The sequence below is a fragment of the Heliangelus exortis genome, chromosome 3 (assembly GCF_036169615.1).
Source record: "Heliangelus exortis chromosome 3, bHelExo1.hap1, whole genome shotgun sequence".
Taxonomy (NCBI): domain Eukaryota; kingdom Metazoa; phylum Chordata; class Aves; order Apodiformes; family Trochilidae; genus Heliangelus; species Heliangelus exortis.
Genome location: NC_092424.1, coordinates 15,177,706 through 15,201,032, shown reverse-complemented (window position 1 = coordinate 15,201,032; position 23,327 = coordinate 15,177,706). Strand labels below are relative to the sequence as shown.

Below are 23,327 nucleotides of genomic sequence, written 5' to 3'. Positions count from 1 at the left end.
CCTGACCTTTTTTAAACCTTTGCCTGCTGTTGTGTCTTTATCCCTCAGTGACCCCAGTAGATTAATTTTTAATTCTTTGGGGAATTTCCCATTTCTAAGCCCTAAAGGCCAAATGCTACTGCAACTTACTCAAGGGGAAGTACAGAAACAACTTTGATTCCCACAGCATTGGTGGCAGTTTAGAATGGTGCAAAAAAGAGCAGGATGTGTCCCACTCAGTGTTAAGTACCCACACAAAGCCTCATCTATCTCCCTCTTGGATCTGCTCTATGCTGCTGAAACAATAAACAATAACCAAAGGACTGGATACATGTCTGACACTGGCTGCTATTCATATGATGACCTTAAAAGCTCATACTTGAACAGATTTTTGACATATCTAGTGGTAGTTGTACTTCAGTATGGTTATAAATATTGCCATGCACACAGTCTCAGCACAGACCCACAAAAAACTGCTAGCAAGACTTTGCTTTTTTACCATGTTTTAACATTTTATCTTACTCCTCAAAAGTTTAGTATTGAAAGGTGTGCCCCACCAGAAGCTTTTGGTGACTTCTAGAGCAGCTGTGAGCATTTAGATAACTTGTAGGTTATAAATTTCCAGAATGAAAAAGCTTTTTATACACAACATAATACTCTGCACAAGAAGAAAGAATCATATTTGTCAGGCAGTTCAGAATTATAACATTTTAATACTGCTTATTATAATGAACAGTTACTTCTCTTGTAACTTCTAAGAAACTTTATCATATGCATCTTTTGTCAAAGCATCATCTTGCCCTTTATAAGGGAGGGAAATTGGGCAATGGTGGTCTAATTGAAGGTCTTTTTCCACACAAGCTATGCTGTGAAACAACTGCAGGGGATAAAAGTCCTCAACTCCCTTTTTAACCATTCTAGTTAGAGAATGAGATGCTTTCTAGTTCTGATTAACCACTGACCCTAGGTGGTCTGGTCCATGGCTTTCCACTGCAGAAGAAGGAAGGATATGAAAAAGAGAAAGAAAAAAACCAACCAACCAACCAAAAAAAAAACAAAAAAAAAACCCAAATTAAAAAAAAAATCAGGATTGTAAAGAAGAAATGGAAAAAACTATGAGAACATTTTCTCACAGGTGAGAAGACATGACAAGAAACCTCACACTAACTGTAATTACACACATCTTGTGTCAATTAGAGAAAAAAAGGCAGTGAAGAATGTAAGAATAAGATTTATCTGACTGTAATCTTTCTCACCTGCTCAAGCATATCTTTTGCTAGGTCTTCTTGTTCATCCATCTTCAAGATTGCTTGTCTGATTTCTTCATTAGACAGCTTCAGCCTTTAAACAGCATCAACATTGTATTGTTAGTGCAAAACTTAACTGACTGACAATCCACAAAGTAGGAAGCCTTAAAAGCTGTACTAAAAAGGCACAAAATAACCATAGGAAGCTCCACTGTGATGATCCTTTTCTAGAGTATTCAGTAAGATAACAAATTGACTCCAAAGGCAGAGACTTTTAGATCAGCTTATCACACATATATTAAAAATTAGGTATTGATTAAAAACAATCAGGTCCTCATAGATCCAAAGTGCTTCCAACTTCCCTTCCACCAGATACCTCCCTCATCAAGTACTTTTGCTGTAGTCAAACCCTTCATGTGACTTGTGACTGTGAGCCCATGCAACACCTCAGTTTATGAATATTAAAGGATATCCCAGAGTAATGGGACTGATATTTAAAGATCTGAGGAAAGGGTTTCTTGTAAGAAGGCTGGTTGTGCTGGCTAATTTTACCCTGTCAGCATTCATAGGTGAAGGAATTGATGGCATCTACATATGTATGTTTCATATCCAACATGAAACAAACACTGCAAACAGGAGCTTATTAATATTATCTGAGGTATTAAAATTACAATCTCCTTCCCACCTATTCCTGTCAATCTGTGTACAATAAGTACAATGAGTATGGGTCATTAGTTTCAACAAAACCCAGAATCATTAAAAAACTCAAATTCTCCACCTGAAATCCAGAGAAGACCTGAAGGAGTCAAAATTTGTGATTATTGGAAGGTCTGATACATTACATGAAACAAAGTTGGTGGTTCTCAGTGCAGATGGCAACCAACAAAAGCACAAATGATAAATTCTACCTCACTCTCTCAACCCATGACACCCTCATCAGTTATTTCAGAAGAGTAGGGGAGGACAAAGTGAGCCATAAAAGAAAGACTGTCCACAAGAAAATCTCAAATTTGGGACTGAAATAGGAAAGCGTGAAAAGAAATATTTGAGGACTGAAGTCAGCAGTCTCCATGGGCCTTCTACAATCATTATAATTAATTGATAGCAGAAAGACAAAATGCAAATGTAAATGAGAGGCTGACACATGGTGCAGAATGTTTTTGTCTCCAGTGGTAAGAAATTCCATGTTGAAACTTCACATTGCTATTGCCATTTGGATAGAACTGTATTTTTGGAACTAGGTAAAAGCAAAAGAATGAGTTTGATTTTTACAGACAGGAAATGCTATTAAATTTAGAAACTTAAAAAAAATTTAATATTGCCCAATGTAGCCATCAGATGGAAACTAAAATATGAATCAGCAGACATTTGAAAGCTTTTAAATATTATACTTCTGGACTAATTGCTCCCAACCTGTTCCTAGCTGGTCATTCTGTCTTCTTTTGGCAAGGAGGCCAAACTGATACCAGCTAAGGCTACTGAATTTCCAGAAAGCTACTCAATTGGGCCACACTTGGATGACACAGAAGGATTGGAAGTTTTACAATGAAAAGTCATCAGTTTGGCTCAGGAGCAAACAATGTGGTGTTATGCACAAAGCTCCACAGTCTCAATAAGAAAACTGAAGGGTTTCTCCTGACTTTAATAGTAATGAATTGTAAAATCCATGGCTGTATGACCCTGAACTGATCAATCCCTGTGATTACATGAGGGCTGAGAAGAGTATTGGTGAGTGTGTGCTTGGTTCCTAATCGTACAATATACACATGCCCATACAATTTGGTGCCTGCAGTTTTTAAAGGGCTAAATTTTATTAGTTATTTTTCCTTTAGAATGCACCTTTTCCAGAATTTGGAGGTCAAATCTGCAAATTAGTTCTGTCTTGTGACACAGGCACACGGTTTTGTCAGTGGGTATGCAATAAGCCAACTCATGAACAGCAAGGTGGGATTTTTTTATTGCTACTGTCAACAAAGATAAAAAGAATTACAGTGACTTTCATTTTTTTCCATGCAAATGACTTGAGCAGTTACCATTCTGCCCACTCCATAACATGATGCAAGTTTCTTTGTGTGTGAGTGGGGATGCAGTACACAGGATCAAACAGACAGGTTTGATGTACATCAACACATGTAAGTATAGGGCATATTACTGCTAATCTTGCTGTTCTCTCCAGGAGCCTGAGGACTTCATACTCCAAGCCCCTCTGTTTGCTGCCGTCCATCAGCACTAAATACACTTGAAAACATCTTGTGTTCAAAAATAATTGAGAGCCCAAAGGACAGACAGTTCTACAAACACTTTGATACCTTGGATGATTCTGTACCCTGTCATCAGCAGAAAAACATCAGGCCTGAGGGGTTCAGCCCACAGTAGAGAGAAGCAGAAAACCTGCCAGCTCCCTGCTGAGAAGCAGTTTAACTTAGTCACTTACAGGCCTGCAAGAGGGTCATGGTGCCTGCAGGTGTGAATCCTAGACTACTACCAATCCAATTACAAGTACAAAAGAATTCACAGCCACTGTTCCAACTTGGGTATGTTCGTCTTCTAGGGGAGGATGCATTTCAAGAGCTGTAAGCATCAAGGGCACAAACCAGGGATCTTCCCACTTAAAAACTAGCTGAATAACTTGCCAAGGAATTGTTAATCAAGTGACTCTTCTTGTATTTTCAAAACTCATGCCCAGCCATGCAGCAGATCCTAAAGATGGCCAGCAGTAATGTAAAACAGATGTGCTGCTTTTAAACAGAAACAGGTGAACTGATTAAAGAGGAACCTAAAGCAGATACATAAAATCCATTGAGACTGAATAGAAGCATCCCTCAGAGCCTAAAACTCACATGGGACAGACAGCAAATTGAAGTGGAATTATGGCCCAAAAATTTACACTTCAGAAATTACACTTCAGTATCTATTGGAAAGTCTGCAGTGACTTTCTTACAAGCTCTGACGATCCAGACACTCTTTCCTCCAGCTGCTGGAGACAGCTCAATTTGAACAACTTACAATTCAAGCTGTATTCTCTCTGTCTGATGCTTCACCAAAGCATGGATCCTGGCATCAGAAGTCAGAAAGTAAGTGTGACCAGCAGAAAACACAGTGCCCCTTTCCTCAGCTGCAGTGCATTCATTCATGGTGCCAGATATTGACTGGTTTTGTTCAACAGGAACCTGACAATGGTCACAGGAGGAAGGAGAAGGATCTTTACTGCAAATACTCCCTCCTTCTTCCCTCACCCATACATCTGGTGGCAGCATATAGAAGCCCAACTACTTGAGTCATCTTCAAGCTATGTTAAAGCTCAACAAGTACCAAATAAGTTCTGATATGGTACTTAGCCTGCCTCCCTCTATCCCCTCTGGCTTCATAAATAATCTCTATTGACTCTGCAGAGTAATTCATCACTAACCTCCCCAGGACACCTCGGCTGATTTAACACCAGCTTCACTTGCAGACATCAAGTGGTTTATTGTTTCATCCCCTCAGAGAAAGCCAGCAGCCTGACTCTGAACATGCCTGTGAGACATGTTGCAGTTTTACATCAACTTCCCTTACAGACATCCAGTGCTTGCTCATTTTTCCTCCTTAAATATACCCATTGATTTAACTCACAGTAACCTCCCCCCCTCATTTCTCCCTCCCATGGATCAAAGCAGAATACTTGTCACTCATTAACTATCTCCCCCTCAGAGGAAAGAGTTACTTCATGGTTTCTTTTTTGGATATTGCATAGCTTTTGAGAAAGACGTCTGCTTGCCTGCGGCCAGGGAACTCAGGGTTTTGTTGCAGTTACATTAAGCTCCTGTACCACAGAGATCATATTCTCACTTTTCCTTTTGAAGAGGAAAATGAGAGTGAAAGTGAGAGATCCTGACTGATACTTTGATGCATCTTAAGGCCAGTTTGTACAGCTCACCCAAATCTTAGCTTTTACTGACTGCAGACTTCCCCATATCCACAACTCATTTCACACAAGCTACAAGTCAATTCCCTCCCAAATTCTGTGACTGGAACATAAGCCTTTTTTAACTCATGAGCTCTCCTAGGGCTCTGTACAACTGCCAAGCTGCAGGCTGCTAAATTAGTTATGTTTTGGGAATACTCATCATCAGTACCCAAAAACGGCAGGAAAAGGAAATGTACCCCTGCTCTCAGAAGCAGTGTTCAGGAGTCAGGCTGCTCTCAATGCATGTTCACCCAGAAGACAGAAAGATGCAGTCACTCTTTTCACATCTTACTTCAGCAGCCAACTCATCCCATCAGTGAAGAAGGCAGTGCCTTAAACATCTGGGGACAACAGCTGGAACACTGTATCTAGTACATCTTACATCACTATATCAACATTTCAGGAAAAAAATCCACCAGAGCCTTTTCAGCACTTCACTGTGGAAAGTATTCTGCCAAATGCATAAAGAAACAGGCTTTGCATTTTCTCCTTCAGCAAAAGTTCATCAGTGGCCAAGCTACTTTGCATCCAAATACTCTAGATTTCCTACCAAGGAGAATCTGGGGATGGCTGTCTTTCTGAGGAAAGCAGAGCAAAGCAGCATAAAGCCTGGAATCCCCAATTTAAAATGATGTATTAATGAAGCTGTGCTTCATCTTACCACAACCCTACCTACTGCTTCCTAGTTGTGATCTAAGACAGAATGACACCAACAGATGAGTTCAGTTTAACCTTGGGGTTTATCATACTCAAAAGAGCAGACAAAGCCATTTGTTGTGGACCTTAACCAGGAGCCCAGGAGGCACTATTTATTGTCTAGATTTTTCAAGAGAGCACACTGAGCACACTTAATTGCTGAGGTCAGTGAGCTGTTTCAGTATCAAGATATGATCTGTACCCCAAAATATCACACTGCTTGGAATCTACCATGAAATAAGGGTGAACATTGGCAGAAAGGCACAAAGGGCCCTAGGGAACAGCAGAGGCAGCACATGGTGATTGAAATAAGCTGAATAGTTTGTCCTCTTAATGTCTGATTTGTCAGGGTTTAAGAGCACTGAGGAAGCACAGCTCTGTGAGAGAAATACTCAGTCTCTTTAGTATTCTGGTTGGAAATGGTGTAAAGTCCCTTTTTTGCTCCCTTATTGCTAGGTGTTTGAATCAACAATCATGAAAGTCACAAATGTTTGGTAAAGCTGGCTGCTAGCATCTATCTGTTGTCATATTCACATTTAAAAATATTTGTGTGTAGTCAGATTCTGCCTTCTGCTACTGCTGGTTTTATGACATTGTGCTAGCATCCCTACTGTTTCCAGCCTCTTGAGAGGGTTGCTGCTGACTAGCTGGGTTACAGGAATAACAAAAACATCTCAAAAGAACACTAGCATAATGCTTTTGCTGGAATTCATGCACAAAAAAAGTTCTGTAAGTATAAAATCAGACTTTTCTGAACAACGTGTCTCATAGAACTGGACCTCTCCAGAGCATTTCACAGAGAAAGATGGTAAAATAGATGTATTTTAGGCTCGTTCTGCAAGGACCATTTAATGTTCTTCAAGAACATTTAAATATATGATACAACAAAAATACTACAGCACTGAAAATAATACCCATTAGTTAAGTAATGGAGGCAGGGAGAAGCCATGCTGGTGAGGGAGGTCAGGGAAATTTCCTTGTGAAAGCAGGGAAATACAGGGATCTGGGATTATTCTCCCAGACCACACAAAAATGACATTAAATGTCCAGCCTGGTGGAAAAGGAAGACATCAGGAAATTCATGGGGGATACCATATTTCCAGACAGAAATGACAAAAATAACTGTATGCTGGAAACAAAGTCAGATTTGAAGGTAGTAGGTGCCTGGACTCACCACAGAAAGATGTTTCCATGTCCCTGTTGAACTATGGCCTATTGAAAATACTGGGAGATAAACTGATCTTGCACCTATTCAAACCTTTCCAGTCAGCCTATGGGACAGAGATCCATTCTGGATCCATCAGGCTCCATTAAACAAGGACAGTTACATCCTTCCACTGTAGGAAAACTGAGAGATGCAGCTATCAAGTAATTGAAAAAGAGTGCTTTTTTAAAAATGAAAACAAGAGATGAGAATGGGAAGAAAGGCTTAAAAATCTGTTAACTATCAGCAACAATCAACAAGCAATTTAATTTTCATGTCTTCCCAGTCTACCGTGCTCTGGTCTCTCTGTGAAAGAAAGCAAGAGACATTTATTTCTCAATCTCGCTAGGCTTTGGCTTGTTGGACCATATGAAATATGAGCTCTGCCTGACCCCTCCTAACACAGTGTTAGTAAAACAAAAACATTTGAGTAGTGGAGGGAAAGAAAACCCAGCCCATGCAGCTATTTTACTTTAAAGCACACGACAGTTTAGTGTAAACAAAGAGGGAATAAACTACAGGGATATATGCACAGTAAGAGTCAATTGGAAACAGCTGTTGGCAGATACCGTGGCAACCTGAAAGCTGGGGCTACAACTCAGAGCTGCACAAACTCTCTTTGTTTGGCACCAATTTTAAATCCCCTCTTGGTGCATGTGTGTGTGCACAGCCACATGCACACACGTGTAAGGTGCACTGCAGGAGCAGCAGGGGCATGGCAGCAGCCAGGGATGATTTGGCTGGGAGTGTCCCTCCTTCAGGGTTTAACCTAAAGGAGGAAAAAGCATTGTAATGAAAAAAAACTGCAAAGGGGTCATAAAGCCTTTTACATTATCATCTGAAGCCAATCCTCCCAATTGCTGTCTTTAATAATAGAACCATATAAGCACAAAGAACAGGAAAAGGCATAAATGGAGAGATGCCATTTTAGTTCCCAAACACTTTTGCTTTTCTAGTTGGCTTTAAAAGGGAAATCTAGAGAGAAATAGCAATCCTGATCCAATATGTCATATTTCTTGGGTGTAACATTATTCATTACAGACATTAGATGACTGAGACAGTGATAGCCCTGGTGACTTGTGTTTCCCACAGTGCAACACAGAGAAGTTAACAGGGCACAAAGCAAACTGTCAGGATCCTTTAGGACAGTGAGCTCAGCCTCCAAATCTCTCATCCATGTTAGGCCTGCTAACACTAGGGTCAGGATATTTCCTTGTGGAGAACACAGCTCTTCACCTCTGGTTTGAGTCCAGACTAGCAATTTGAGGTGGGCTGGATTCTGGCACACTGGGAGTAAGCACACTCTGTGTACCCTGAAGTGAAAGGTTCATGCTTCAGTGCCACCTTGTTGGAGGCAAACCAGGTAAACAGACAAACCAGAAAGACTGTCCTTTCTTTCTCTCACCATTTAAAGGTTTCTTCTCAGGTAGGAATGGGCCAGACTTGCATGGCAGAAGAGGTGAATGGTGAAAACCAGGTACTGCTCTCACTCACACTGCAGTTATTTTGGGGATAGAAAGCATTTACGAATAATGTCTAGTGTCCTACCAAGTCCTGGACACCTTCCTGGATCCTCCTCAGCCCAGCCACCTGCATACATGATGTTACCACTTCTGGGAAATATTCCTTGTGTTAAGATGAGTTAATCTGAACCCCAGAAACACTTGAGCAGGTCTGTCAAACAGCATGACACTGTTGCCCCTATGCCTTTCTATCCCTTTGCCCCCAGCCTGCAGTCAGCTGCCAACACCAGCAAAGACCTGAGCTGGCAACTGCTGCAGAGAGAGAAATGAAAACCTTCCCTCATTGCTGGTGTGGATGGATGCAGGGGGGTCCTGCTGACATGAAGGCTAATGTCACATAAGTAGCATAATGAGAGCCTCCGTGGGTTTCCCTAAGCAATGGAAAGAACTCAATCCAGTCCCGGTGGTCTGGCTGCAACTTTGCTTTTAACTATTAGTTTGCTAGAGCAGACGAGCAATCACATCATTATGAAGCCACATTTTCCACTGACCTGTGAAACAATTTTATTTCTCAGTACTGCCACAGCTTTCCCAGGATCTGTCACCAGCCCTGCCTTTTCTCCTCTTGCAGGAAATGCAGCTTTCTCAGGTGGATCAGTGTTTGCACAAATTGATGTTTATTGACAAACATCCAGTCCAGTACTCATGTTGGGATTAAAAGCATAGAGAGGGACCTTATGCCACAGCCTCTGAAGGTATCAGAGTCATTGTAGGAGCATGCAAAGGCAATTCCTGGCTTCTAAAATCTAATTTACAAATTCAAGACCATTCCTGAGAACCTCCTTTAACATTTACCCACTCCTCTCACCAAGAGTCAAAAATGACAAAGATGAACACAACTCAGATCTGCTAAATTCCAGGGAGATGTTAAGAGCAACGCATAATAAAAACATACAAACCAGAGACAAATGACATCTACAGAGCATGAGGGGACACATTAACTATGGTGAGGTGTGAGCACCAGCAACGAGCTGCTTTCACCCACCCACGAGTACTGCTAATATTCTGGTGATGAGTCTTCAGGTACATTTTGGTGTTCATGTCTTTCTGTTTAATGCACAAAAAGTGTGTGTGCACATGTTTATTAAGTGAGCTAACACTTCAGAGACACCCGTGCTTTTATGGTACTACAAAAGAGGTTTCTCTTAAGCTCTGCACTCTGCAGCTATTAGGCAGCAGGTCTAGGTGAGAAAAGAAACAAGCTCATTTGTTTAATTCCATCCCCTCTTGCCTCTGTGTTGACCACAGGATACCCTGTGAGCTAAGGCTTAGCACACTTACTTGGAAAGAAGAATGACACAATTCTGGGCTCTCCTTCCATCAATCACAGAGAGCTCTTTCACCTTTCGTGTGGAGAGGTAAAGGTCTTCCGTTGAACCCATCTCTTTCTGTATATCATTCAAAAAGGGGGGGAGGGAAACAATCAGTATCATGTTTCTCACCTGAGACTGACAGACTTAGTTAAAGGTAATGCAGATAACCCAACCCAACCTCAGAAAATCCACCCACATAGTGAGAAAAGGAAACAGGAAGGACAGAAAACATTCTCATGTAGGGAGAATCTGTATTACTAGACAAAGAGAAGTCATTCATAGCCACCTATAAGATCACCTTTGATACCAAGTCCTAGATGTGACTAAGACCCATTGGACTCACTCTACCAACAGTTGTGTTATTATTATTCTGTTACTGTGCACAACTGGCATCACAGGGAGATTGGGGACTTTATGGTAATGCCCACTGGTGTCACAGTATGTCCTTTGGCAGGTGCCTCCTGCAGGAGTTACACTTCATTCTTAAAAGGCTGTGGCTGATTTAGGAAAAATCTTTCCATCATCTCCTAAGGCTGTGAATGGAACAGTCCAACCCATACAATATGAGAGATGGAAACAGGAGGGCCAGATGGCATTTATCTTACTAAATAAAACTTACTAAATAGTCAACATCTACATCTCAACTAGCCTCTTTTTTTAAAAATTAATTCAGACATTTAATAATACAGAAAACACTATTTCTTAAAGTTCTGTGCATCTCACTATTGTCAAAATTATCACCTGGGAAAAAAAAAAAAAAAAAAAAGAAAAAGAAAATTGTTGGCCAAACCTCCACAGCACACAGAAAGAAACTATTTGCAAGCTCAGTCTGACCATCCAGAAATCTCTGTCTCCTTGTTCTGCCTACACATCAGAGCCAGTGAATTTGTTTCAGTTCCAGAAATGTGTTTTCTGTATGTACTTCGAGTATCTTTTAATACCACTTTTTAAAGGGACACAGAGGTAATGATAAAAGGTGTTAATCCTGGATAATAGCTCTCTAGTTACCAGCAGAGAAGAGGGAATTGGAAACAGGGCAGTTTTTATTTCCCCAGCTAAACGCTGCTGGAACCTCTTCAAAAATGTCTTTCTATGATATCTATGTGGTCATGCCTTGGGATTTTGAGATTTACCAGTATAATCTATCTTTGAATGCACCCATCAAATTAGCAACATGACTTCTTTCTTAGGACATAGCAGTAAGCATGCTGAGTCAGAACAAAAAGTTCATCTACAACAGTATCCTGTCCCTCAGAGAGGTCAACAGCAGATACCCAGGGAGAGGTATAAGATCATGACAAGCATCCAGTGGTGCTTCCCAGAGTTCACTCTCAAGACTCAAGGTTTTGCAACTCAGGGATTACTTATATCAGCATGACTAATCCACTCCAGGAGATTTTGACACTCAAATATTTGAGAGTTAAATGTAAATTGTAGATTCATACTGCTAGTTGTCATTTGAGTTATTGATATGGTCAGCTACAATGAACTTGTGTTGCTCCTGGGTATACAAAGGATTCCTACAACCCCATCCAAACGTGCTGCAGTGAGCCACTGCCAATACCAAGTGGCATTTATAAGCAGGTACAATATGCCAGCTGAAGACATGCAACAGTGGTTCTGCCGGGTGTACCCATCTTGGCAGAAAAAAACATGCAATATTACTTGATACATCAAATAGTGTTTCCAAAAAAGGGGAAAAAATAGACCTTGAGCAACTTCATGATTTCTGAGAGAATAATTAACGATACCAAAAAGCAGAGCACCCCCAGTATAATCTGGCATGTAGAGGTGCCAGTTTTTTCCAGAGTTTCCTCAGGGAGGAAGACAGGGGAATGGAGAGTCAGGCAGCTGTTGTGGGTAAGAAGGGTACTTGTTGGTCTGTGCTTGGGGTTGAAAAGTTTCACTCTCCCTCGCTAACTAATGTTTGCAGACAAGCACACCTGGTTAGTGTCAACTAGAACCTATCCAAGATAAAAAACCAAACAGTTTCAGAGTTTTGTTTTGGGGGGAGTTTGGATGGCTTCCCCTAAAGCCATGCAGCAAGGATTGGAGTCAGAGTCTTCACCCCATTTCCAATTCTGCAGCCTGCAAGGTTCACCACAGATGAGTAACTTTAACTATTCAGGTGTGGCCAACTCCTTGGTCACAAAGACTGGGCAACTCTCATCTAAAAATATATTATCTTCAACTCACATTGAGGAAAGAGATATTTATAGATACTTGGAGTTGACTGTAAGCAAAAGCAGACGAAACCTCGAGTTTTACTGAAGCCAGACTGCAAATTTAGCTGAAGGAAAACAGATAGCATATGGACTATCTGCATTTTTTTTAAACACAAAAAAAGAGGAGCAAGGGGGCAGTAGTGACCAGCTTTTGTGAAGTAGGCCAAGCACACAAGCAAGAACAGTTGGAGCTGTTGACAATCTGACAGATAAATCCACTGTGTTTTATCCCGTCATTCTTAACCAGCTTTCCTTTTGGAATAACTCTATGTATGAGTTTCAAAGGTTATTTAAGATTTGAGATTTTAATTGCAAATTCAAAAATCAACAGATATCTCGGTGCTGGGGTGACTAGACATGTGGAACGTGTTCATCATATTGGTGCCCTGTTTCAAATACTGTTTGATTTTGGTTGGCTGCAGAACTGATGGTCTGGTACCATGGCAGCATCCCAGTAATTATCAATACTTCAGTGAACTATTTCTACAATACTGACTTGTTTCATGGTGTCCACTGCCAGGGTGAAAGCCAGTGAATGGCCCAGAGCCATGTGTTAGCTTCACCCTCTGGTAGAGGTCCTGACCAGACTTCCTAAATACAATTCCCTGAGCAGTGCTGGTGAGGACAGAGAAACTGGTGATGACATCTGAACAACCCTCTTCAGAAAACATTGCTCTTCCCAGAAGTTGTTGCCAAGGAGCCAAGAATTTTGCTTATGATGATGAATAAACTGAGAGACAGCCAATCTGGAAGACATGGACCTCTTGGTATCACTACTTTTTGTTTTGCTGAACTTTCTGAAGGTTTCAGTAGTCTGAGATCAAGTAGGCTGATCCAGTCTAATCCTTCTGCTCCTTAGCTGGCACAAATCCTTCTGCCCAACCAAAGTGCCTTCCAGTTCTACAGAGAGAAACATTTTCTTTAGCAGAAAATCTGTTGCTACTGAATACATCTGGAGACTTCAGTACTGTCCAAAGCAGATGGACCACTGATGGGAACAGATGGAGTGAAGGCTTTCTTAGAGCCCCTTTTGTACTCCACTAGAGATACTATTATTTTGGTCAAGGAAGAGTTCACATTCACTTTCTACTTTGTCCCTGGTCTTTTTTCCCTCAGGATTATCAAAAAGAGGTTTACAAACACCAGAAGAAAACCATAGTGAGGGCATAGCTAAGTGACAGAACAGGAACTACTTCCTATCACAGAGCTAATACAGCTAAGGGAATTTTTTGTATCAACCTCCTCACCCAGAAAGCAGAGGTGCAAGAGCATATAAAAGAGTAGCATGAGATGAGCCATGACCCCCTAAGAGCATGGCTGCAGGACTTCACCTTCCCACCAACTGCAAGAGGATCAGGAGGCAGACAACAATACTCACCTGCTTACAGGAGGAGGGGTTAGTTAGCAGGTCCTATGCAGACAGCAGCCACAAATAATGAAGAAGGAAACATGCCAAAAATTAGTCAAAGAGAGAGATACCAAGTTGAACAAGGCAGCTGAATTTAGACATACACTGTTTTTTAAGAGAATACAATGCTTAGAAAGTAATACTGGCCCAGTTGGTTCAAAGGTATTTCAGCACTTCTTTCAACATTTTAAATCAGCAGATGTAGGGAAACTAAGTGTTCCAGGTCTTTTCTGAAAAGAATAAATTCAGTCTCCAAAGCATAGATTTCTTAGGTCTCGAAACATTAAGTAGGATAATGCTTAAATACCTTTACAGATCTAGTCTGGAGCTTTACTGAAAGAACCGTCAAGGTTAAAACCTGATGGTCAGTTCCCCTACCCAATGCACAGGCAGTTGGTCATTATTAGCAATAACTTATTTCTGAGGTACATTATACCCTTTAACAACTTCAAGCCAAATATTTTGAAAGCAGTCTGTAACCAGCAAAGAGGCCTTGAACCTTGAACTACTGAGGGACAGCACTGGACAACTCTGCTTTCCCTCATAGTCACAAAAATGATACACTGGGCTTAAGAGAGGAGAAGAGACCCTTTGTAATTTAAAAAAATATGAAGCTCATGCTATATAAAAGTAAATAAAGAAATGTCTTTATCTGTATTCATTCAACATTTCGAATGCACAACAGCAGGGCTTTGCACTGACATTTTTCTTTACAGATACTTGGATGAAGTTTAAAAGTCACAAACCCAGGGTAAACACATACTTGGCCAGAGTGGCATATTTCCAAAAATAAAAGAGGAGAAAAGACTAAGTGTGAATCAACTGGAAAAGTTCTTGTAAGATTTGACTCAAAAGAAATTTTGAAATGAACACGTAAGAGGACTTGTTGATTGAAATCCAACTCACACTGGAGGAAATATGGATGAAAAAAGTATCACATAAAGTAATAACAAGGGAATGTTTAGGGGAAAAAACAAAACAGCAAACCCCTCAATAAAAGCTGGAAGGGCAGCATTGCATGTAACTACACAAAAATCTGAATAGCTTTTTAAAGTGATACTGTACTGTCTGGAGCCACTGTCAGAAAGTGTGTTTAATGAGGATGAAAGAAAATTGTTCTGAGACCCCTGGAGGTCACTTTGAGATGATGGCTCCATTCCAGTGGGCAGGGGTAAGGGCCAGGTTAGTTTATGGTTGGATAGGCCAGGCTGCTCTTCAGTGGTTGGTGACACAGCCATAAATATTCTGATTCTGAGAGCTGGCAGAGCAGGACAGCTTTGGCTTTGGATTTTGCGGCTTAGAGGAAACAAGGCTTTGCAAGGCCATTTCTGGTGAGACAGCTGCAATGTTTGCAACCCAAAGCATGGGAATGGCACCTTGATGGCTGCTCAGGCACAGGTGACAGTCTCACTACCCACAAGACAGCTGGGAAGTCACCAATATAAATTAAGCTGCTGGCATGGGGTCTGAATCCAATCTTGTAACAGCACTGAAGTTTCATCTGCCTTTCTTACCCTCTATGAACTAAGTTCTTGTTCCAGAGAATGGGATTCACAGAAAGAGAAAGGGACCCACTGAATCAATACCAGCTATTTGCTGGAGCAGAATGTGAAATGAAATGAAATTTCCTCATGCAATGGGTAACATCAAGTTACAAAATTAGCCAAGTTATTCATTATGTCTACTGGATTAGATAGAAAAATGAGAGAGAAAGAATGAAACAGATGGAAGTCTGTAGACAAGCAGTTTGTTTGTTAATTTTAGGGTACTGAATAAGTTAATTGAAAGGACAATGATTATTGCTGTAAGACTTAATCATAAAGGCTGCTTATGGCAATCAAGCCTGTGTCTCTTCCTAAAACTCCAGAGCAATGATCCAGTCCAGCAGACTACAGAAGATTGAATTTCTCCAAACATAATCCAAAAGCAAAGGAAAGCTGGGGGAGTTCAGGGAGTGCAAGTAAAAACCCTCTCTTGCTAAACCTCATTCAGTAGAGATAGGCAGATTGAAGGTTACTTGCTTTCCAATAAAAGAGGAGGGAAAAAAAATATTCTAATAAATGGCTGCTTGAAAATATGCTGTTTGTGTTATGATCTGTAATTTAGACAATTTCTGTCACCCAGCCATTTGGGTCAGGTGACTTTTTAATTAAAAACAGACAAAGCGAAAGACAGCTAATTCTGTCATCTTGGTTTGTATTCAGGCAGCTACAGACTTTTTCTCTGGTTAAATGGGAGAAAGATGGACATCAAGCATGAACATAAAGAGCTTAGAAGCCAGTGGCTGCTGAGATCAAATACAGCATTATCAGTTGGGAGCTGTTATTGGGAACTGCCCATTAGTATGAGGCATGTTGATAACAGAAGGTTATACTCTGCCCTATTTGTCCTCTCCATGTCTTATGGTCTCCTAATTTTTTGAGCAGTGGCAGATCAGCAAATGATGCAGCCTGACTGCAGGTAGATGAGGGCCTAGATCATTGTCACGTGTTCTTTCCTCCTCCAAAACTTCAAGGTGTGGAAGAGTTTACTCCTACCTGGTGTCTCTGATACGCGGAGAACATCTTTTCAAAATCTTCCAGATCGAGTACCTTGAACGCTTTTAAATCATCAATCTCATTCCAGATTGTGCCATGGATCCTCTCCTGAAAAGAAACATTGTATTTTAATGAGAGAGCAAAAGGTTTTAGCTAAGAACATTTCATTCCCATTTGAACAGATCGTTCTATCCTGCTCACTGTTCATATACTGTAATTGTTCATGTACTATGTACTACTGCTGTCATTTTAGAAAGCACACTTTATTTCAAAAGTCACGGGGAGAAAAAATAGTGGTGTGTTTTTAGGAGCTTTTTGTGTTTTTTTAAACACACTGAATATCTTGTATTTTGCACTGCAGCAGCCTCTGATGAAAGGGCACATTCCAAGACTAGCAGACCACATCTCAAGCAATATCCACCATCCAACAGTACATTTCCTTTTGAGTGGCCATCTATCTAGCACAGCGACTGTGGTCATGCTGAAAGAACTGTTACTATCATGAGGAAAAGGCTTAGGAAGGGCACTGATGCATGACAAACCCCAGACACATCTTCCCTTCTGCAAATTTTTCCAGGTTCTGTTGCAAACCCCAAAGGGTGTGTGGTTTTCATTCTGCTTGCCTGTAAAAGTAGTTTAAGATTTTTTTTTCATTTTATTTTGCTGTCAAGGCTCTGAGTCTTAGAAGCCTAATTGTTTCCTATTGCTTGATCTCTCTTGTCTGTGTGAGTTATTTGTTGACTCAAATAGACACAAACTATACCCAGATCTCTGAAAGAGCATCATCCACAGTAACTGGAAAAGTTCAAAACCTGTGTGATGCATAATTATGAATGCCATGGAATCCTAATTGTCTGGCAGATGATCAGCATGGAGGGAGACAGGAAAAGACACCTCCTCCAATTTTGCTGTCCACCAATCCTGGACTAAATTAGCCCTTGTAGTACATACATCAGCAGTCATCCCAAACTGGGACAAGGCCTCGAGGTCTCTACCTCGCTTTTTCTCAGGACAGATGTCTCTGGCAAAGAAGACACAAAGACTGAACTTCCTTTCCTTCCTACTGACTGTTAAAGTACATGTTGGGTGGGACAAGCTTTGGGCAATTTCCTATTCAGAAAAGGAAAATTGCTCTTCACACCTGACAACAATCAGTTCATTTAGTTAATCAAGTGTACACTTACTATACTTTATTAACTGGGATAAAAAGGAAGGTGTTGATTAAAAGAAATAGAAAATGAACAGAAGGGAATGTAAAGAGGCCTAAGCAAACCTCAGGAGATGAAGAACCAGCAGAACACTGATGGAGAGAAAGCCAGGAACAGCAAGCAATGAAACCCTCACACAGCCTCCAGCTCTGAAGTACCTGACTTGAACCTACGCAGCAAAATGCGTTAACACTTCATTATCAGAACTAATTAGGAACAGGCTCTACTTCCCATTCACAGTCATCAAAGGAATGAGGGAAATGTGCTAAGCCACAAGGCTCAAGCAGCAAGGAAAAACACCTGATGGGAGGATGAAATGAGGGGGAAATGAAAGTGTGAAGTGTTCTGGAGGAAATTCCTGGCAGGGCAGAGACTGTGGAGGAAAGAACACCCTCCCTCTGGAGGCAGCCTGTGGGCAAGGAGTGGTGTCAGCAGTGCTGCAGCACTATTTACAGGGAGAGCACACATTAAATGGGAGCAGCAACCATCCCTGAACTGGCTCATCAGTGTCGTTCTGTCATTCCTTGCAATCAGTGTGGTGCTCCTTTCCATAGGAAAAATTTCACGACCTCGTGACTGTAACATGGCAAATGAGTTTGGAAGGCTCATATCAGCCAAAGAAACAGGAAATACAATTAATTTTCATTTTACCCTAGCCTTGGATAGGGGTATTTCTGTCTTAGCCAGAGGTATCCAGGCAGAGTGTTCCTTCTCATTCTGCTTCCAGGCTGGCTTTATAAACCTGGAATTATAAATCCTGAGGGACATATAGGAACAGCAGAGCAGTTCTCTAAGTTCCTCCCTGTTTCAGACTGCCCCCTCAAACACTGAAATGGAAGAATATTTCTTGACAGGAGCCAGTGGACATGACTTCAGGATCAGTCCTTAGAATCACCATTGGAGTAGAGCCCTAAGGATACCAAAAAGCTGTAATACCCCGTGTTTGGCAGGAGGCTGGATGTGAACTCAAGAGGCAGCTACTTATGAGAGTGTTGTCCATCTACCTGCTCAGTTTCAGAACTCATATGAGAGTTAAGTTTCCCCACAAATGGCAAGAACTGTGAAAATATGCTACAGAATGGGCTAATCCAAATAATTATCAGAGGTGCCAGAATAGGCAGGTTTGAGACTCACAAAGGGATTGCAGAGAGTAGTTCTCCTCCAGATTTTCCCAGAAAAACAACCCAAGGATATGAAAATGGTTCTCATTTGAATTTAAATTCATTTTAAGACCCAGGCTGAGTCTGGTCCTGTACAGGATGGCTTGTGTGCTACTTGCAGAAAGACAAATTCCAAAGCAGCACCTATTGCACTGGTGTGCACAAACAGAACTTTCACCCACGGAACATAATTTTAGTGCTTAAAACCAAAATGGAGTATCCAGTCAGAGAAAAAATGAGGCAGCATAGGTATAAACACCCTTTGTTACATAAAACACTTGCAATGGGGCTGTTCTTTATATTTCTACTGTAAGTTCTGCCCTAGAACACTTTTATATTGCTGCCAGATAATTTCCTACACCGAGCTCTTGCTACTCAGTTATGGATTAACTGGCTGATAGTTCCTTGTCATCAGCCAGAGAGACTAAGTGTTTTATGAGAAACAGACTCACATAATGTGGTTGCTATGATAAATGATTCCCTCAGCACCATAAAAAATATTTATGGTGCCTAAATAACAATTTTAAAATAAAATACATTCTTTATTTCTTCTTTCCTTTTTCTCTCTCCTTAAAAAAAAAAAAAAGACAAAAAACCCAAAACAAACACAACAAAGAGGAAGAAGGGGAAGAAGGGGAAGAAGGGGAAGAAGGGGAAGAAGGGGAAGAAGGGGAAGAAGGGAAAGAAGGGGAAGAAGGGGAAGAAGGGGAAGAAGGGGAAGAAGGGGAAGAAGGGGAAGAAGGGGAAGAAGGGGAAGAAGGGGAAGAAGGGAGAAAAGGGGGAAAAGGGGGAAAAGGGGGGAAAGGGGGGAAAGGGGGGAAAGGGGGGAAAGGGGGGAAAGGGGGGAAAGGGGGGAAAGGGGAGAAAGGGGAGAAAGGGGAAGAAGGGGGGAAAGGGGGGAAAGGGGGGAAAGGGGGAAAAGGGGGAAAAGGGGGAAAAGGGGGAAAAGGGGGAAAAGGGGGAAAAGGGGGAAAAGGGGGAAAAGGGGGAAAAGGGGGAAAAGGGGGAAGAAGGGAGAAAAGGGGGAAAAGGGGGAAAAGGGGAAAAAGGGGAAAAAGGGGAAAAAGGGGAAAAAGGGGAAAAAGGGGAAAAAGGGGAAAAAGGGGAAAAAGGGGAAAAAGGGGAAAAGGGGGAAAAGGGGGAAAAGGGGGAAAAGGAGGGAAAGGGGGAAAAGGGGGGAAAAGGGGAAAAAGGGGAAAAGGGGGAAAAGGGGGAAAAGGGGGAAAAGGGGAAAAAGGGGGAAAAGGGGGAAAAGGAGGGAAAGGAGGGAAAGGAGGGAAAGGGGGAAAAGGGGGAAAAGGGGGAAAAGGGGGAAAAGGGGAAAAGGGGGAAAGGGGGAAAAGGGGGAAAAGGAGGGAAAGGGGGAAAAAGGGGAAAAGGGAGAAAAGGGGGAAAAGGGGGAAAAGGGGGAAAAGGGGGAAAAGGGGGAAAAGGGGGAAAAGGGGGAAAAGGGGGAAAAGGGGGAAAAGGGGGAAAAGGGGGAAAAGGGGGAAAAGGGGGAAAAGGGGGAAAAGGGGGAAAAGGGAAAAAGGGGGAAAAGGGGGAAAAGGGGGAAAAGGGGGAAAAGGGGGAAAAGGGGGAAAAGGGGAAAAGGGAAAGGGGGAAAGGGGGAAAGGGGGAAAGGGGGAAAGGGGGAAAGGGGAAAAAGGGGGAAAGGGGGAAAAGGGGGAAAGGGGGAAAAGGGGGAAAAGGGGGAAAAGGGGGAAAAGGGGGAAAAGGGGGAAAAGGGGGAAAAGGGGGAAAAAGGGAAAAAGGGAAAAAGGGAAAAAGGGAAAAAGGGAAAAAGGGAAAAAGGGAAAAAGGGAAAAAGGGGGAAAAAGGGGAAAAAGGGGAAAAAGGGGAAAAGGGGAAAAGGGGAAAAGGGGAAAAGGGGAAAAGGGGAAAAGGAGAAAAGGGGGAAAGGGGGAAAGGGGGAAAAAGGGGAAAAAGGGGAAAAAGGGGAAAAGGGGGAAAGGGGGAAAGGGGGAAAAAGGGGAAAAAGGGGAAAAAGGGGAAAAAGGGGGAAAAAGGGGGAAAAAGGGGAAAAAGGGGAAAAAGGGGAAAAGGGGAAAAGGGGAAAAGGGGAAAAGGGGAAAAGGGGAAAAGGGGGAAAGGGGGAAAGGGGGAAAAAGGGGAAAAAGGGGAAAAAGAGGAAAAAGAGGAAAAAGAGGAAAAGGAGAGGAAAAAGGAAATAGGAGTACATACTAGGAAAGGAAACATTATTACAGGAAGTATTGACAAGTCATTTCCTCCATCAGGCTGAGTTTTTGGCTTGTTGCATTTATCAATTTCTTTGACATAGATGCTGCAATTGTATCACTCCATCCATAGAATGAAGCTTGAGTGAAAATTTACAGTACTTCAGGAAAGCCTTTCCATATGCCCTGAAGGTCCAGAGAAACTATAGAAACTATGAGTGACCTGTGAATACTGCAGCAGCAATCCTGCTTAATATGTAAAATATTAACTGTCAGAAAGTGAAACAACTTACAATTTTAATCCATAATTCCCCTATAAATATGAAAAAGGTGTGAACAGAGTGCATTTTTCAGATTTCTCTTATGATATCAGATCCTTTCCTGAAACAGTGTAGGAAAAATCCATTTTGAGCAAAAATTGTATTTCTGTCACTTTGTTAATTAAGACTGATGTCTTATCTCACTGTAGGACCAGGCACTACTGAGGCTGTTATGTATGGCTTCACACTCTGATTTGGTAGAAATCTTTCCATTAATTTTCAATATATGGCAACCATCCTGCATCATTGTTTGCCATGATCCTCAGGCTGCTTTTAGGAAGCCAGTTCCAGAAATCAGAATCACCAATAACATTACAAAAAACATTTTATTTTTAAAAATAGTGTAAAACCAAACATTTTATGTTTATGCGATTATTTTTTTTCCTTATATTTGGTGATATTTGGGGTGGGTTTTTTGGTTTTTGGTGTTTTTTTTTTTTTTTTGTGGTGGGAGGGTTGGTGTTTGTTTTTGTTTGGTTAGTTTTTTTTTTTTTAAATCCTATGTGGTATGTAGAACAAATACCTTTCTTCTGAGACAATTCACCCAGGTCTATTTACATATGTTACAGTGGTAACATTGCAATATCTTTTTCTTATAAAACAGAGATCCTTGGCACCAGCAGTACTGTAATGTTGTATGAATGGAATTCACAGACAAAGCATCAGTGCTGTATGAATGGAGCTGTGGTGTAGAAAAGCTTTAGCCAGAACTCAGCCCATCCATGAGTCTAAATGGATTTGCCACTGATCGTCAGCTAACATCAAAGCTGGTACAAAATTTTTAATTCTCAAAGGAAATTATCTGGATGTCAAGTTTCCGTGTTAGAAGCACGGATACTTTCCAGCCAAACTTTTTTCATGGTGCTCATGGGAACTGTGGACAATCTGTCATTGTCAATTGCCAAGAGTTTGAATATATTTGATCATTCTCCTAACACCCAGCAGCTCAGTCCTTTCCTTTCAAAATCAGTATCAGCATCGGGGAAAAAATGTGTCATATGCCTTGCCCTGCACAACAGCCTTGGTTCTGTTACTGAGAAAGTGTATTGCAGACAAATCTCTCCTAGCCAGCCCCATCCACACTCCTCTAGGGCCCTTTCATCTGTTTGTCCCTCCCTTGAGACAGGCTGCACAGACAGAAAGGGGTTTGCCCTCCCATGGGCTGTCTCAGTCCTGGCATGTTATCCATATAGAAAGCTTAGGAGAGAGACTCCATACTAACTAAGGGTTGTCTAAGTAGTATGGTGAGATAGTAACATATTTGACCTGGCTGCAGATCTTTGTGTTCAGCTCTGTTTCCAACAGAGTACCTGGGTCTTTAAAAAAAGACACAACATACATGTGGTGTCAGAGGTATTTTTCCTCAAAATGCTTCTGTGGGGCAAACTTATATTCATGTGAACTGGAAGTTAAACACTACCATGAGCAACAATAATACCATATATACTTCTGGGCCTTAGTTTCTCATGCTCAAAGACTTGAGATACACTGCTCCCAGCCAGTGTGCTTGTTGTGAGTCCTCATTCATTCATGGCTGACTACTGAGGAAGTTTAGGAGAACACTACACAAGTGACACAGTGCTACAAAAGACAAGATGAGCCCATCTGATCTACCTGTGATTTTGCCTTCAGAGGGTTCACATCCATGTGACCAGAGAGAAATGACCTAGTGCTGACACAGGGAATCTAGGATAGCAGATGAAGATGGCCACAGTGTATTGCCTCCTGCAGAAGTCAGTGGAATTAAATAAATCCATAACAAAGGGCACCCCGAATAACAAGGAAAGCCACCTTTGTCTGCACCACAACCTCTGCAGTGTTGCAGAACCCTTACTAGGTCAGAACATTAACACTGGCAAACACTCCAAAATGAAGTCCCCACCTTCTTATGCCCCATTTCCAATTATTCTGCCTTCCTCAAAATAACATCTTTTACCCACCTCACCACCCAGGTGAGAGTTTTATTAGCACAGCTGCCTTCACTCCTAATCAGAGGGCAGGATAAGCCTACAGTTACTGTACACTAAACAGAAACACCTGTGACTCTTTTTCATATACATTCATACATATACATATATTAGTTGTTATTTCTTTTCTTCAGAGCACTAAGTCCTATGTTCTGCAAAGGAAAATAAATTCCTGTCCTTACATTCTGTCCCACACCCCCCACGTGGCCTTGACAGACAAGCACAGACGGTGCAGCAAATATTTCACTTCACTTTATTTTAAAGAAAAGGAGAGAGGGGGAGAGAGAATTCCTGTGGCATTCCAGGGGTCCCTGGACACTCATTCCAAATGCCAGAGTTGGGCCCTGGGTGAGTTTCAGTCTAAAAGAGAACCTGGGTTTCTAGGCAGCCATCCAAACTCAACACAGACAGTTTTTT

At 41.6% G+C, this 23,327-nt stretch overlaps 1 protein-coding gene across 7 annotated transcripts in view; it reads right to left on the bottom strand.

The window, feature by feature from the left end:
* The window catches only part of DAAM2 (dishevelled associated activator of morphogenesis 2), a 203,586-nt gene that overhangs the window by 26,293 nt on the left and 153,966 nt on the right, over positions 1 to 23,327 (bottom strand). For 4 of the 7 annotated variants that reach the window (XM_071739381.1, XM_071739380.1, XM_071739378.1 and 1 more), the window contains 4 exons: positions 16,079 to 16,186; positions 13,512 to 13,544; positions 9,877 to 9,983; positions 1,236 to 1,320 (listed from right to left, as the gene is read on the bottom strand). In XM_071739381.1, coding sequence (XP_071595482.1) covers positions 1,236 to 1,320; positions 9,877 to 9,983; positions 13,512 to 13,544; positions 16,079 to 16,186 — 333 coding nt within the window. The remainder of the gene's footprint in view (positions 1 to 1,235; positions 1,321 to 9,876; positions 9,984 to 13,511; positions 13,545 to 16,078; positions 16,187 to 23,327) is intronic. The other 3 variants (XM_071739383.1, XM_071739382.1, XM_071739379.1) reach the window with 1 other exon arrangement.